Raw genomic sequence first — 13858 nt, forward strand, 5'->3', positions numbered from 1 at the left:
ACTTGTCTGCGGTTAGCAGATGTTCTCTTTTGTAACTACAGTCAGGTCCATAAGTATTTGGACAGGGACACAATCTTCAGGATTATTGCCTCTGTACACCACCACCACAATGGATTTGAAATGAAGCAATCAAGATGTGACTGAAGTGTAGACTTTCAGCTTTCATTCAAGGGGTTTAACAAAAATCTTGCATGAACTGTTTTAGGAATTACAGCCATTTTTTGGAGTCCCTGCATTTTCACAGGCTCAAAAGTGATGTTTTCATACTTCGATGCAAATCCTTTGCAGTCAATGACTGCCTAAAATCTGGAACCAATGGACATCACCAGATGCTGATCTTCCTCCCTTGAGATGCTTTCCAGGCCTTTACTGCAGCTGCCTTCAGTTGCTGCTTGTTTGTGGGTCTTTCTGCCTTCCGTTTTGTCTTCAGTAAGTGAAATGCATGCTCAGTTAGGTTGAGGTCATCGGACATTTGAGAACATTTAATTTCTTTGCCTTAAGAAGCCCTTGTGTTGCTTTCATGTTTTTGGTTTTGTACTATGAAGAACCATCCGATCGTTTTTACGGCATTTGACTGAATCTGAACAGAAAGTATAGCTCTATACACTTCAGAATTCATCCTGCAACTTCTATCAGCAGTTACATCATCAATAAACCCCAGTGGGCCAGTTCCATTGGCAGCCATACATGCCCATGCCATGACACTACCTCCACCATGTTTGACAGATGATGAGGTATGCTCTGGATCATGAGCCCTTCTTTTCCTTCTCCATACTCTTCTCTTCACATTATTCTGATATAAGTTCATCTTGAATCAGAACTGGTCAGACTTTTCTTTTAATAAAGTTTTTTTAGCTGTAAAAGATATATATTTTTTTTTAGTTTGTAAAACTCTGTTTAAAAAAAAAAAAAGGTTGTAATTCCTAAATGGTTAATACAATATATCTGTTAAACCCCTTTAATTTAAGCTGAAAGTCTATATTTCAATCACATCTTGATTGATTCATTTAAAATCTATTGTGGTGGTGTACAGAAGCAAAAATATGAAAACTGTATGAATACTTATGGACCTAACTGTATATTATCTCCAGCACAGGCTACATCATGTAGTGGAACAGAGCTACTCTGATAGAGGGAGAGCCTGAAGGAAGCAGGGGTTTAAGTGATGTTTATTCACATGCTAAAAAACCATTTACACCACACTGAAGAACCTGTTACACAAGTGACTTTAAAATTTGGAGCTAATATGGTTAGCTTTTGTGGCTTTAACAACTTGTGTTTTCAGAGGTATTTTTCTCCATATTAATTACCTCAGTGTATTCTGATTTTCATTACCTTTCAACACTGAATTACTGCATACATATTACTGAATATCTGCAGTTTTCATCATCAAATGAGGGTGCATGGAACCTAATTTAGCACCTGGCTGCTCTCTGGATGCCTTATAAATATTTTGCTTCAAAGTTCACCAGTGCCATACACCATGCTATAATTGCAAAAGATTTTCATGTAAATATGGCGAGACTTACCCATTGAGCAATGTATACCTTTTCGTGACTTTTGTGTATTTTTTTCTGTATTCTACTGTGCATTTTGTAAAGACAGTAACAGAAGTATTGGCAACTTTTTGTTTATTGTAAAAAATAAAATGAACAAAACCAAGATAGCTAGGTGTTGGTTTACGTGCTAGAATTAGTTTTTACTGACACACATGTTCTAGTCTTATTTTCAAAATGTTTTGCTTTGTGTCCTGAGATCTGTGTGTGTTTTCTGGTGTGTGCGTAAGTTGCTTTGCTGAGAGAAACTCTTCCCGCACATGCCGCAGTGGAATGGTTTCTCTCCGGTGTGAATTCTGTGGTGCATCTGAAGGTGGCTGATACGGTCAAAGCTTTTCCCACAGAACGAACACATGAACCATTTCTCTCTGACTGGCCTTCTCCTCTGAGGTAACCTGGCTATAGCAATGTCATTTACTGTGACAGTTCCTCTGTTCTTCGGGCTTATGCTACTGCTTAAGAGCGTGACCCGTTCATGAGTTTTTGAAGGAAGTAAGAGCCTGGGCTGGACTGCTGCATTTGCTCTGTGTTTTACCTGTCGTGATGGGTTTAGGTCTGTTGATCCTCCTGCACTCCTGGGCTGCTGTGGCATCATGTGCTGTCTCATTTCTTCTACAGTGACTCTGTTTGTCATAATCATATCACCAACAGGACTGGATGTACTAGAACTGACACTCCACACGGAGGAGATCTGCGGATGTCCGTCTTGTTCAGTTACAATAGAGCAGTCAGGGTCCTCTGCATGTTCCACGCCGTTCTCCGTGGATGACCAAGGCTGTGTTTTTCTGTCCTCGATCACCACACACTCAATGCTCTCATCTAAAATAACTGTCTGTATCCCCTGTTCTGTTTCTTTCAAAAACTCTGCTCCACTCTCTTCCTCGCAGAATGCTGGCTGGTTCAGATCCTCTGTGGAAGGTTGTGGCTCTGTAGAGGTGAGTGTGGTTTCCTTTGTGAGAGTGTCCTGCAAATTTATTTCTTCTGAGGATTTGTAGTTCATTTCACCTGCATGATCGTTTTCCTTACCATCGCACACATCAGTAGCAGGTTGATGTTTCCAAGAAAGATGCTGATTTGTCCTCTCTGTGCATTCTACAAGGTCTGCTGAGTGTGAAGAGAAGAGAAAGATGAAGAAAACTGTTTTTGCATCTCCTTATTTGAGACTGAATCAGCAAAGACATTCTACTTTGGGAAATTGGTCTAATGCTATGTCAATTTAGCATACACAATTCTCCTGTGGCATGTTTTTGCACGATGGGAGAAAACCAGAGATCCCAGAGAAAACCCATGCTCTGTGGAGGAAACTCAGGAGAGTCATTACTGAGGTCAGAGAGCCAAATCTTGGTCCCTGTCCTTGTTTGTATGTACATTCTTTCTGTTTCTAACTCTTCCCCCTCTGTTTTTAACAGATCCATGATGACTCTTTCATAAATTCTACTATTGTAGTCATATTTAAGTATTGTAAAAATAAATAAACACACCGCATTTCCCCCCCTCAAAATCAAATTGAAGTACTAGACTCCACAGCCACTGGTCAATTCATCCATCTATTTTCCATACTGCTCATTTCTACACAAGGTTGTGGGAAAACTGAAGCCTATCCAGTGGAACTCTGGGAACAGGGTGGCGGACATCCTGGACGGGGTGCAAACCCATCGCAGGACACGTTCACACATTATGGCCAATCTGTCCATCTCATGTCTTTGGATTGGGGAAGGAGGAAGCCAAGGGACAACACGCAGACTTCACACACAAGGGAGTGGCAGGATTCAAACCCCCAACCCTGGAGGTGTGAGGCAAATGTGCTAACCACTAAGCCCCAGCTCACATGTGCTCACTGTGTAACTGAGGGTTTCCTCCCTCCTCCCAAAAGTGAGTGAGAGAGAGAGAGAGAGAGGGAGCGAGAAATTGCCATCCCATACAGCAGGGGTTCCCAAACTTTTCCAGGGAAAGGCCCCCCAAATGGCATTAACGTTTGACTGAGGCCCCCCTTTTGCAAGATGTCTTTAAAACATTAAAAATACAGACTTCTGAATATATCCCCACCCCCCCTTTTTTTTTTTTATTAATAATTACATCTTACATCTTTACATCACATTACAATACGAATTGATTGTGTGTGTGGTTGTCTGAGAGTGAGAATTTATTTCTCACACCAAACTGTTGAGGCCCCCCGGCCGCCCCCTTGTGGCCCCGAAGGGGGCTGCAGCCCACACATTGAAAACCACATATAATCTCTTGATTATATGAAAAGGAGTACTGCAAACAGGTTATTCTAAATGATTCCACTTTCAAGTTTTCATTTCCTAATTTGCCCCCCATCCCCCTATTTATTGATCTCCTGCTTTATTGTCTTCAAATCCATTTCGGTATCGGTGTGCCTTGCACTGTTTCCAGAAACTTTGTGTTACAATGATCAATTATTAGTATTGTGTTCCCGTGGCAAATCGAGAAGGAAAACTGTTATATGTTCTATATGATAAACTATAATATTCCCGGGCTGTAGAGAGGTTCAGGTTTACCTTGTCTGTGTGAGCAGGCAGCAGGAAGCAGTTTGGTGGTCTCTGGGCGCTGACAGTCTTTCAGAAGCCGCAGCTCGTTTTCAACCGTCTGTAGTTTAATCTTCAGCGTCTCGATTTCAGAGTCTTTGCGGCAGACCTCCAGACGCAGCACCAGCAGCCCGTCATCGTACAGTTTGCTGATTTCAGCCACAGCCGACTGAGCCACCACGGCCATGACCGAGGCCAGCCTACTGTGGAAAGAAACGCTGCCGCTGGTCGCCGTGTCCTCCGAGAGCATCGTCCTCTTCGATAAATCAGCCCCTCATACACCCGAACTTCAGTCTCGACCTTTTCTGCTGATATATTAATATTATTATTATTAATAATAATATAAACACTCACTTTATTGTTATTATAGCTATCTTCCCAGAATCTCTACAGCAGCAAGCGCGTCTACTTCCGGTTTGTCTATTGCTTACCGTAAATACGGGAATAGATGGGATAATTATGGAATACAGACTAAATGAAAGCACAACATATAAAACAGTACACATTAAAAGAAATAATGCAAACATTAATGTGTGATCAGTGTGAAACGGCTTTTCTTGAATTATGAGCAAAATATTTGATGAATTTCTGGGCCCTGTGCAAATGCTGTGTCTGTGGCCCAAGTCTTCACGGGAAAGTAGCAGTTAATGCAGCTAACGCATGGTCGCTGGATGTGTTACATGAAGAATAAAACTTTTCAGAATAGAAAATTATATTCATACTTATTTCTTATAATAAGAAGTGTTTGGTCATTGGGAACTATGGTGATCAGTGATTGGTCATTGGGAAACAATTCTGATCAGTGATTGCTCCTTGAGAAACAGTGGTGAACAGTGACTGGTCATGGGGAACAATGCGGATCAGTGATTGGCCATTGAGAAACAATGATAATCAGTGTTTGGTCATTGGGAACAATGGTGAAAAGTGATTGGTCTTTGGGAAACAATGGTGATCAGTGAATGGTTGTTAGGAACAATGATTAATGTTTGGTCATTGGGAAATAATGATCAGTGATTGGTCATTTGGAAACAATGGTGGTCAGTGACTACTCATTGGGAACTTTGATGATCAGTGATTGGTCGTTAGGAACAATGGTGATCACTGATTTGTCAAAACTCAGCGAGGCTTTACACACTTATGGTAAGTCATAAGGTCAACTTCCAAACCAAAGAATGTTGTGGTACTTGTTTGTTCAGTTCATCACTACAACAAAAATTCAGTTTTTTGTTGCTGTTCACGATGCAAGTGGCCCTGCACTGAAAAGCTTTTTCAAAAGAAGCAAAGGTCCTCTCACAGTGACATTTTCACATGGCCCAGAAATTCACAGAACACCTACACAACTTTGAAATTTGTGATAATGTGGGTTGTTTCAGTGCAATGAGAACAGTGTTCTGTTCAAATAACAGATACAGCTGACCTATTATTGACCTAAGGGCATAAAAGTTGAAAAAAATCTGAACTGAACAATTAAACTTGTATTGTGAATGTGGCCAAAGATAACATTACATCACTCACCTACAGCAGTCAGTTTTCTTCGTTTTACAGCCAGATACCAATGTAGTGTATAACATTTATTTACCATTAGACTAGCCTGGCACCTTCTTAAGAATAACTTACCGCTATGAAAATAAATAATTCATAATTTTTATTTCATGTCACGTGGACATCAGTCATCTCTTATCAGAGATCTTGTTATGCATAGGTGTTTGTATAGAGAACACTGAGACAGGACTATGAAAGCTGTGTCGTCATTTTTTCAAATAATACGATGAGGAATAAAAGAAAACAGAAAAAGAAAAACAAAACTCAAAGTTTAAAATGAATGTGCTAATTTCACTTTAACATTGAGGTTGCATTTTTTTAACTGCATGTGCAAATGTTGGATCACAGCCTACCATGCATTACAAAATCCAACACTGAATTCCACCGTTGTTTGAAATGTTCTAATTTCCTGGTTCGTGTCAGAAAACTGATCATGTGTTAATGTGATTTATTGTTGGTGTGAGGAACAGCATAAAGAAGTTTATTAGCAGAGAAGCTACACACATACTGCAATCAAACCATGAAAGGAACAGATGCTCTAAAAAGATTTTTTAAAATCATCAGTAGTACTCATTATATTATAACGTCACAATAATAATAAAGTCGATATAATCGTTTATTTATTTATTTATTACAATTTCATACTGTACTAGCACTGAGAAGTTGTTGCCTATTAATTATAGTTGCGCAATATCCATCCATCTTCCAAACCGCTTATCCTAAACAGGGTCGCAGGGAGCCTGGAGCCTATCCCAGAAAACTTGTGGCACAAGGCAGGGTACACCCTGGACGGTGTGCCAACCCATTGCAGGGCACAATCTCACACACACATTCATTCACACTTTACAGACAATTTGGACATGCCAATCAGCCTACAACACATGTCTGTGGACTGGGGGAGGAAACCAGAGTAACCTGAGGAAACCCCTGAAACAGAAGGAGAACATGCAAACACTGTGCACACAGGGTGGACGCGGGATTAGAATCTCCAAAGTGTGAGGCAAACATGCTAACCACTAAGCAACAGTGATCTTCAATAAAAACAAATGTGTCTTCTAACAAAACACATACAGATAAGTTTTTCTCAAATTATGCAGGGGATCCATCCATCCATCCATCCATCCATCCATCTTCTATACCGCTTATCCTTCTCAGGGTCATGGGGAAACCTGGAGCCTATCCCAGGGAGCATCGGGCACAAGGCGGGGTACACCCTGGACAGGGTGCCAATCCATCCCAGGGCACAATCACAAACATTCACACACCCATTCATACACTACGGACACGTTGGACACGCCAATCAGCCTACCATGCATGACTTTGGACTGGTGGAGGAAACCGGAGTACCCAGAGGAAACCCCCGCAGCACGGGGAGAACATGCACACTCCACACACACAGGGCCACGGCGGGACTCAAACCCCCGACTCTGGAGGTGTGAGGCAAACGTGCTATTATGCAGGGGATCATCACCTGTTTTAATGTTCCTTTAAAATAATGAAAGTTATCATATTTAATATCACTAAGCTCAAATCCTTCACACTTGTGTACTTGTGCACTTCATTTCCTCAAGTCCACTGTTTTCTTTTTATTAACAAAAATGTTTAACATTTACTATGTCCTTACCAAAATGACTTAAAGGGACAGTTCACCCAAAAATGAAATTTTTTTTATCAATTACTCAAGCTCATGTCGTTCCAAACCTATTAGACTTTCGTACATCTACAGAACACAAATGAAGACATTTTTAATTAAACCTGGGAAATTTCTGTCCCTCCTAATACAGTCTAGAAACCAAACCTTTCAAGCTCCAAAACGGTCATAAAGGCATCGTAAAAAAGTAATCCGTGTGACTCGTGGTTTAATCCCAATTTTATGAAGTGATACGAATGCTTGGTGTGCACAAAACAACTACAATGAAGTCTTCATTCACAAAATATTTTCACTTCTGCATAGATCTCCGACACGCATTCACGAGAGAACCATGACACAACTAGCGCCACATTGTTTGTGCCTTTATCAGTGGATGTTCATGGACGTACACTTCATGGTTGGTCTGCAACCTTTCGTCTTTTTGAATTTGTTAATAAGTTTGGCAACAGTGTCGTGTGTGATGTGCTCGCCCTGTTTCCTGTTAAAGTCCATCGCAACCTCGCAACAGCTTAACGATCCAGCCATGAGAATAATTTCAATACGTTCATCTTTTGTCCAAGGCATTCGTAAAGGCTATTTAACTAAGTATGAAAAATTTTGGAAGACATTGTGCTACAAAATGTTAATTTCCTCTATGTATGGAGACTACTGGGACACACTGTATATATGCATTTTTGTCAGAACCTGCTGGTTCTTGTAACAATAAATCAGCTATTTGAGAGAACCCCCTTGTGGAGAATCATCAACCTGCTAAAAAAAAAAATGATAATAATAAAAAAAATGATAATAAAATAAATAATACTGCACTACACTTCTACTAGGTAAGCAACTCTACCTGACCAGTTAAATCAGAGGTTCGTCAGAGGTTCCCAACCTTTTAAACAATGCAAACCAGAACACTTGCATTTGAAGGTCATGAGAGGACAGGAGACAGGGGTGCACTAACCGTCAGGAAATGGTACACCGTATGTGGTGGAAATGGATCACCATTGGTGACAGTGTTGGAGACCCATCCAAATGATTTCATGACATTGTGTTGAATCAATACACTATGACAAGCACAACTGATATACAGCCAATATGTGTGACGGGCAGAGTGAGAAAGTGTGCACAGATCCTGAGATGCAATATTTTTGCATCATTGTCTCTAGTGGTGTAACGAAAAACATGTTTCACAATATCATACCTATTGTTGTTTTTGCACCACAAAATAATACACAGTGTCTGACAAGAGGCAAGATCATTTCTAGAAGACTATGCTTTGGGATGTTGGCTACTTCAAATTATTATTTGATGTGACAGAGCGCACTGCTGCAGGAGAACTACAGGCTGAAATGTAGCTGTGCACTGTCTAGATTAAGAGCCAAGCCTAGCTTGAAATCCAAGTGTGACCCAAATGGAATGTCGTAATAACAGAACTCAATTGACATGCACCGCTCATAGCATGCCAAGTCTGGTGAAAAAGACCACAATCTTTAATGGACTGGGAATGTATTGGAGTCTGGTGCTTAAAAGAAGTTGAAAGCTTAATGCCACATTGTGGCACAACCTACAAACTCTGACCTACATGACCTGTTAAGACACATTACATTAGCTAGCTAGTGTTTTTTGTTAGGGTAGCTATCGGTCATACTTTCCAAACTTTCAATAGAACTCTTGTTCATGAACAGTAGGTCCTCCTCCGAGAACAGCACATGATATTCCTTCATATCTGACCAAAATAAAGAATTTTAGAAGACATCTGTCATTATGCTGCCTTCTGAAAAGGAAAGAACGTTTCTAGGGAATGTAAACACTGGCCAAACATACAGCTTCTTTAGGCAGCTATGTATTGTGAAGTGTCAAGGAATGCTACTGTGTAACTGCTTATAACATGCCCATACAAGTTATAATGAAATCGATGCTGGGTTGTTGCTATACAAAACCCCTGGTTTGTGTGACAGCCAGGCTGTCGTGCTGCTCTCTGACTAGCTGACGTACAGCTAATCCTTGCAGAACAGTGTCTCTGTCTGGCATGTGTGTTTTCTGATGGGACTTTAAGCTGGAGCGCTGAGTGAAGCATTTCCCACACAGGCTGCACTGGTATGGCTTCTCTCCGCTGTGCACTACGGCGTGCCGGATCAGATTGCCTTGTTTGGTGAAGCTGCGGCCGCACTGGCTGCACGTATACGGCCTCTCGCCAGTGTGGCTGCGCATGTGCTCCTTGAGCTGGCCAAAACGCACAAAAGTCCGCTCACAGAATGAGCATCTGAAGCGGCGCTCTCCGTCCACACTTGTTACCCACTGAGTGCGGAAACGTCTGAGTCCGCCACGGCCACGTCCCAAAAACGCCTGGTGGGGTATGTTAGATCCGGTCTGGGAAGCCATGCCGGCTCCGACTTCGGCCTCACTGGGTCTGGATAAAGTCCTGTGCTGCTGGTGTGCGCTTAAGCCATCATGCCTCTGTCTTTGTACCATATGTTCTGCCTCGTGTGCTCTGTCTCTGCACCAGGTTGGTTGTGGTTGCTCATGGACACTGACCTGTCCGATACCATACATCTCTATCTGGTCATTCTGTATAGTTTTGGCATCGTTTCCGGATTGTTCCATGGCCACTTCCACAGGCTGAGAGAAGACTGAAAGGTCACATGAGAGTTGAGTGGATGTGAAGGACTTGTCTGCTCTTTCTGCCTCATTACTCTTGTTGTTATAAGCAAACTCTGGGTGATTAGTATCGTCTCTCCTTTGCTCAGAGCCTTCCACCACGATGACTTCTGCTACTTCCTTCTCTTCCGCTTCCTCCTTTTCACTTTTTACCTGAAGTCTTAGACTGCTTGGAGGCTCCTCGTTGCTCGTAACCGGAGAACCGATGTGCGTGAGGTGCGTCCTCTGTCTCGCCATCTCTTCACTAAATCGGTTTTGTTCTTCACTTATCTCCTGAGCTGTGTTGTGTGGCTTATTGCCATGACACCCATAAGGAAACTGCCCTGCAGCTTAAAGAGACACATTATTTATATTACATTACAAATGAGGCAGAATCCAAGGTAATCATACAGCTGAACAGTTGCAGGTGAGCGGCCTTGCTCAAAAATGCTCTGGGATTTTAACTCAATTTTTCAGACAGTATCTTAGAATCTACTATTAAATTGGTCATTGTGTGTATAAAGCAGTGTATTTTCCTATTCTCTTACCCTCTCCGCTACTCCATGGATCATTTTCATTTCCCTCCTCTTTAATGGCTGTTGCCGCAGATCTGTCCTCCAGTATCTGGATAGTCTACAATAAAGAGCAAAAACTGTTTCATGAACATATACCCTCACCTGGGCTACAAGAGCTACAACAAATAATTAGTATCATCATGTCATAACCGTGTCACAACCAGACATGAAGACTATCTCATTGATGTTAAGCTAGTGCAGACATTCATAGTAATAAACATATTGGGTTTAAATCATCCCCAAAACAGCAAAGGTGTTTTTCAGACCTGACGGATCTGCTGTGTAGACCCTTCAGGATCCTCCTGTATTGGTGGAACAGGCTGTTCAGCACTGCATGCATTTACACCAGAGTCTTGGGCACAAGCACTCTGAAAAGGAATCTTCTCAGAGGAGCTGCAGATGAACACTGAATATAAAAAGAAAAAGAAAAACATATATTTCAACTAACTTTACAGTAATTCAGGTAAATGAATTAGGTCAAATATACCATTGTTAATTGTGTGGTATTAAAGGAAAAATCTACTCTGAATGGCTTACATAGCAATATTTATAATCAACATATGATGTTCAGTTGTGAGAAAGATTTTGTTTATGATTAAAATCTGAAATGACTTTTTCAGTTTATACAAGCTGTGCTGTTTTCACTTTGGTTTACGGTTGCCCCATCCTGATTTCTTCTGCTTTTGAGTATCTCTCATACTAAATAGTTTAAGATCTTCAAATGAAATGCAGCATAAAACAAAGGCAACCGGAGTAAACACGCAATACAGTTTTTATTATTAGTCTTTTTATTGAAGCAAAAAAAAAGTTTTCCAACACCTATCACCCATGTGAAAAACTAATTGCCCCCTTAAACTTAAAATCTGGTTGTGCCACCTTTTGCAGCAAACGCTTCTGATAACTGGAGATCAGTCTTTCACAGCAATGTGGTGGAATTTTGACTCACTATTCTTTGAAGAACTGCTTTAGTTCAGCCACACTGGAGGGCTTTCAAGCATAAACTGCCCATTTAAGGTTCTGCCACAGCATCTCAATTGGGTTCAAGTCAGGACTCTGACTACACTACTCCAAAACTTTAATTTAATTTTTTTCAAAGTCATTCAGAAGTGGACTCTTATGTTTGGATTATTGTCTTGCTGCATGATCCAGTTGCACTTAAGTTTCAACTTACGGACTGAAGACCGGACATTCTCCTTTAGGATTTTCTGGTAGAGAACAGAATTCATGTTTCCCTCAATTACTGCAAGTTGTCCAGGCCCTGAAGCAGCAAAACATCCCCACAACATCACACTCCCACCACTATGCTTGACTGTAGGTATAATGTTCTTTTTGTGGAATTCTGTGTTTGGTTTATGCCAGATGTAACAGGACCCCTGTCTTCCAAACAGTTCTAAATTCGACTCATCAGTCCACAGAACATTCTCACAAAAGCTCTGAGGATCATCAAGGTGTGTTTTGGCAAAATTCAGATGAGCCTTAATGTTCTTCTGGGTTAGAAGTTGTTTTCACCTTGCCATGGTTGCCATTTTTGCCCAGTGTTATCCTTGATGTTGTCCTTGGCTCTTTTGTGACTTGCTGGATGAGTCGTCACTGTGCTCTTAGAGGAATTTGGGAAGGTCAGCCATTTCTGGGAAGGTTCGCTACCGTGCCGAGTTTTTCCATTTGGAGATATTGGCTTTCATTGTGGTTCTTTGGAGTACCAGAACCTTTGAAATAACTTTGTAACCCTTCCTGATGAATTTCAATCACCTCATCATTTCTGGAATTTGGCATAGTATTACTGGGTAAGACCTTTTAAACAACTTCATGCTGTTGAAAAAGTTCTATTTAAGTGTTAATTTGATTGAACAGGGTTTGCAGTAATCAGGCCTGGTTGTGTCTAGTCCAGCGGAACCCCGTTATGAATGCAGTTTCATAGACTTGGGGACTTAGGAACTGGGGGATGGGGGCTTTCTTAGCTTTTCTTTTAATTTCTGAATCAATTTAGTATGAGATATACACAAAAACAGAAGAAATCAGAATGGGGCAAATACTTTTTCACAGCACTGTATGTTATTAAGATCCCTCTTTTCACAATTGAGGGAATTGTACACAACTATAACTATACAAAACAATACATTCACTGATGCTCAAAAAGGCAACACGATACATTAAGAGATATCTTTGTTGTTGTTGTTGTTGTTAGTACTGCCATTCAGAAACTACATAAGATATTTACATGTTTCCCAGAAGACAAAATAATAACAATTTACAGAGATAATCCTGTTCAGTAGTTTATTTACTACAACCAAAATGCAATTTTTATGATCCCTCTTTGTTTTTGTAAATTATTAGCATTTTACAGATTTTGAAAGTCATGTGTAAACTTATACCTATGTATATATGTAAACCTAGACCTCTGCAATATATGTAACGTGATTCACGGTGGAGTTTCCCATTAAATCTGTAACATTAATATTCATTACACAGACACAAAAGATGTTTTCCGCAAGAATGATCGAACTTATTTGTGAACGAGAGGAATTGTTTAGTACCTTTCCTCCTCCCTCTTCCGCGTACCTTCTTCAATTCATTCTCCATCACCTGGCATTTCCTTTTCAGGCTGTCGATGTCCCTCTGACTGCGGGAGAGCTCGATGCGGATAACCGCACAGCTGTCGGCCACACGCCGGTTAATTTCCTCCGTGGCTGCTTTGGCCAGAATCTCCATGACGGACAACAACTGGTCTTGGAAAGTGTACTGAGCCATTTTGGGCTTTTCTAACGTGCCTCCGAATCTCTGTACGCAGTTACGTGTCGATATGTCCACTTTATAAAACACTCCTTTTGCGAAATAAACTGTAACATGTCACTATACACGCCTGTGAATGCTCGCTTTAAACATACGCAGAATTTTACTTCCGGTTGTGTCCTTACGTCACTGCCGTAAACATTGAACTTTTATCGCAAAGCACTGGTGCTATTTATAAGTCCCTAACTGGAGTGTTATAACGTGTTATAGACGCATTTAAGACTGTACATGATAACAGTAACACTCAAAATAATCAAAATAGCGAAATAGCGAAATAAATAAAGAACGTTCATCTTCATTCATTTAAACAGTCATAGCCATTAGCCTGAATATGTTTGTGTGGAAAGCCATAGTTGTGTTTTAGACTCATCTTAAATGTCTGTAGTTTGATTCCTCAGACCAACTACATTATGAACCAGCAGGCCTGACTTCCAAAAACCTTTAAACATTATTTTTGTCCATTAGGGCTTGCTGTAAAGGGAGGAATGTAGGTGTTATTCTCTTCTCCATAGGCGCTGGATCATGGCTGACACTGCACTCTGACCCCAGCTTCCTGACTGGGATATGCAAAGA

The 13858-nt window shown here is 40.9% G+C and overlaps 1 protein-coding gene across 3 annotated transcripts; it reads right to left on the bottom strand.

The window, feature by feature from the left end:
- Positions 1–1614: 1614 nt before the first annotated feature.
- On the bottom strand, positions 1615–13405 carry si:ch211-155e24.3 (C2H2-type zinc finger protein). 3 transcript variants are annotated; one of them, XM_017495419.3, is made up of 5 exons: positions 13030–13405; positions 10762–10901; positions 10469–10553; positions 4079–10264; positions 1615–2660 (listed from the first exon to the last, which is right to left on the bottom strand). In XM_017495419.3, exons 1-4 carry the CDS (start codon positions 13241–13243, stop codon positions 9213–9215), a joined length of 1491 nt encoding a protein of 496 aa, XP_017350908.1. In that variant the 5' UTR covers positions 13244–13405; the 3' UTR covers positions 1615–2660; positions 4079–9212. The 3 variants fall into 3 exon arrangements, with proteins under 3 accessions (XP_017350908.1, XP_053529612.1, XP_017350907.1); XM_053673637.1 differs by having other exon boundaries at positions 1615–2657; positions 4079–10270; XM_017495418.3 differs by having other exon boundaries at positions 4079–10270.
- Between the last annotated feature and the right edge of the window lie 453 nt (positions 13406–13858).

Source organism: Ictalurus punctatus, chromosome 20 (assembly GCF_001660625.3).
Source record: "Ictalurus punctatus breed USDA103 chromosome 20, Coco_2.0, whole genome shotgun sequence".
Taxonomy (NCBI): Eukaryota; Metazoa; Chordata; class Actinopteri; order Siluriformes; family Ictaluridae; genus Ictalurus; species Ictalurus punctatus.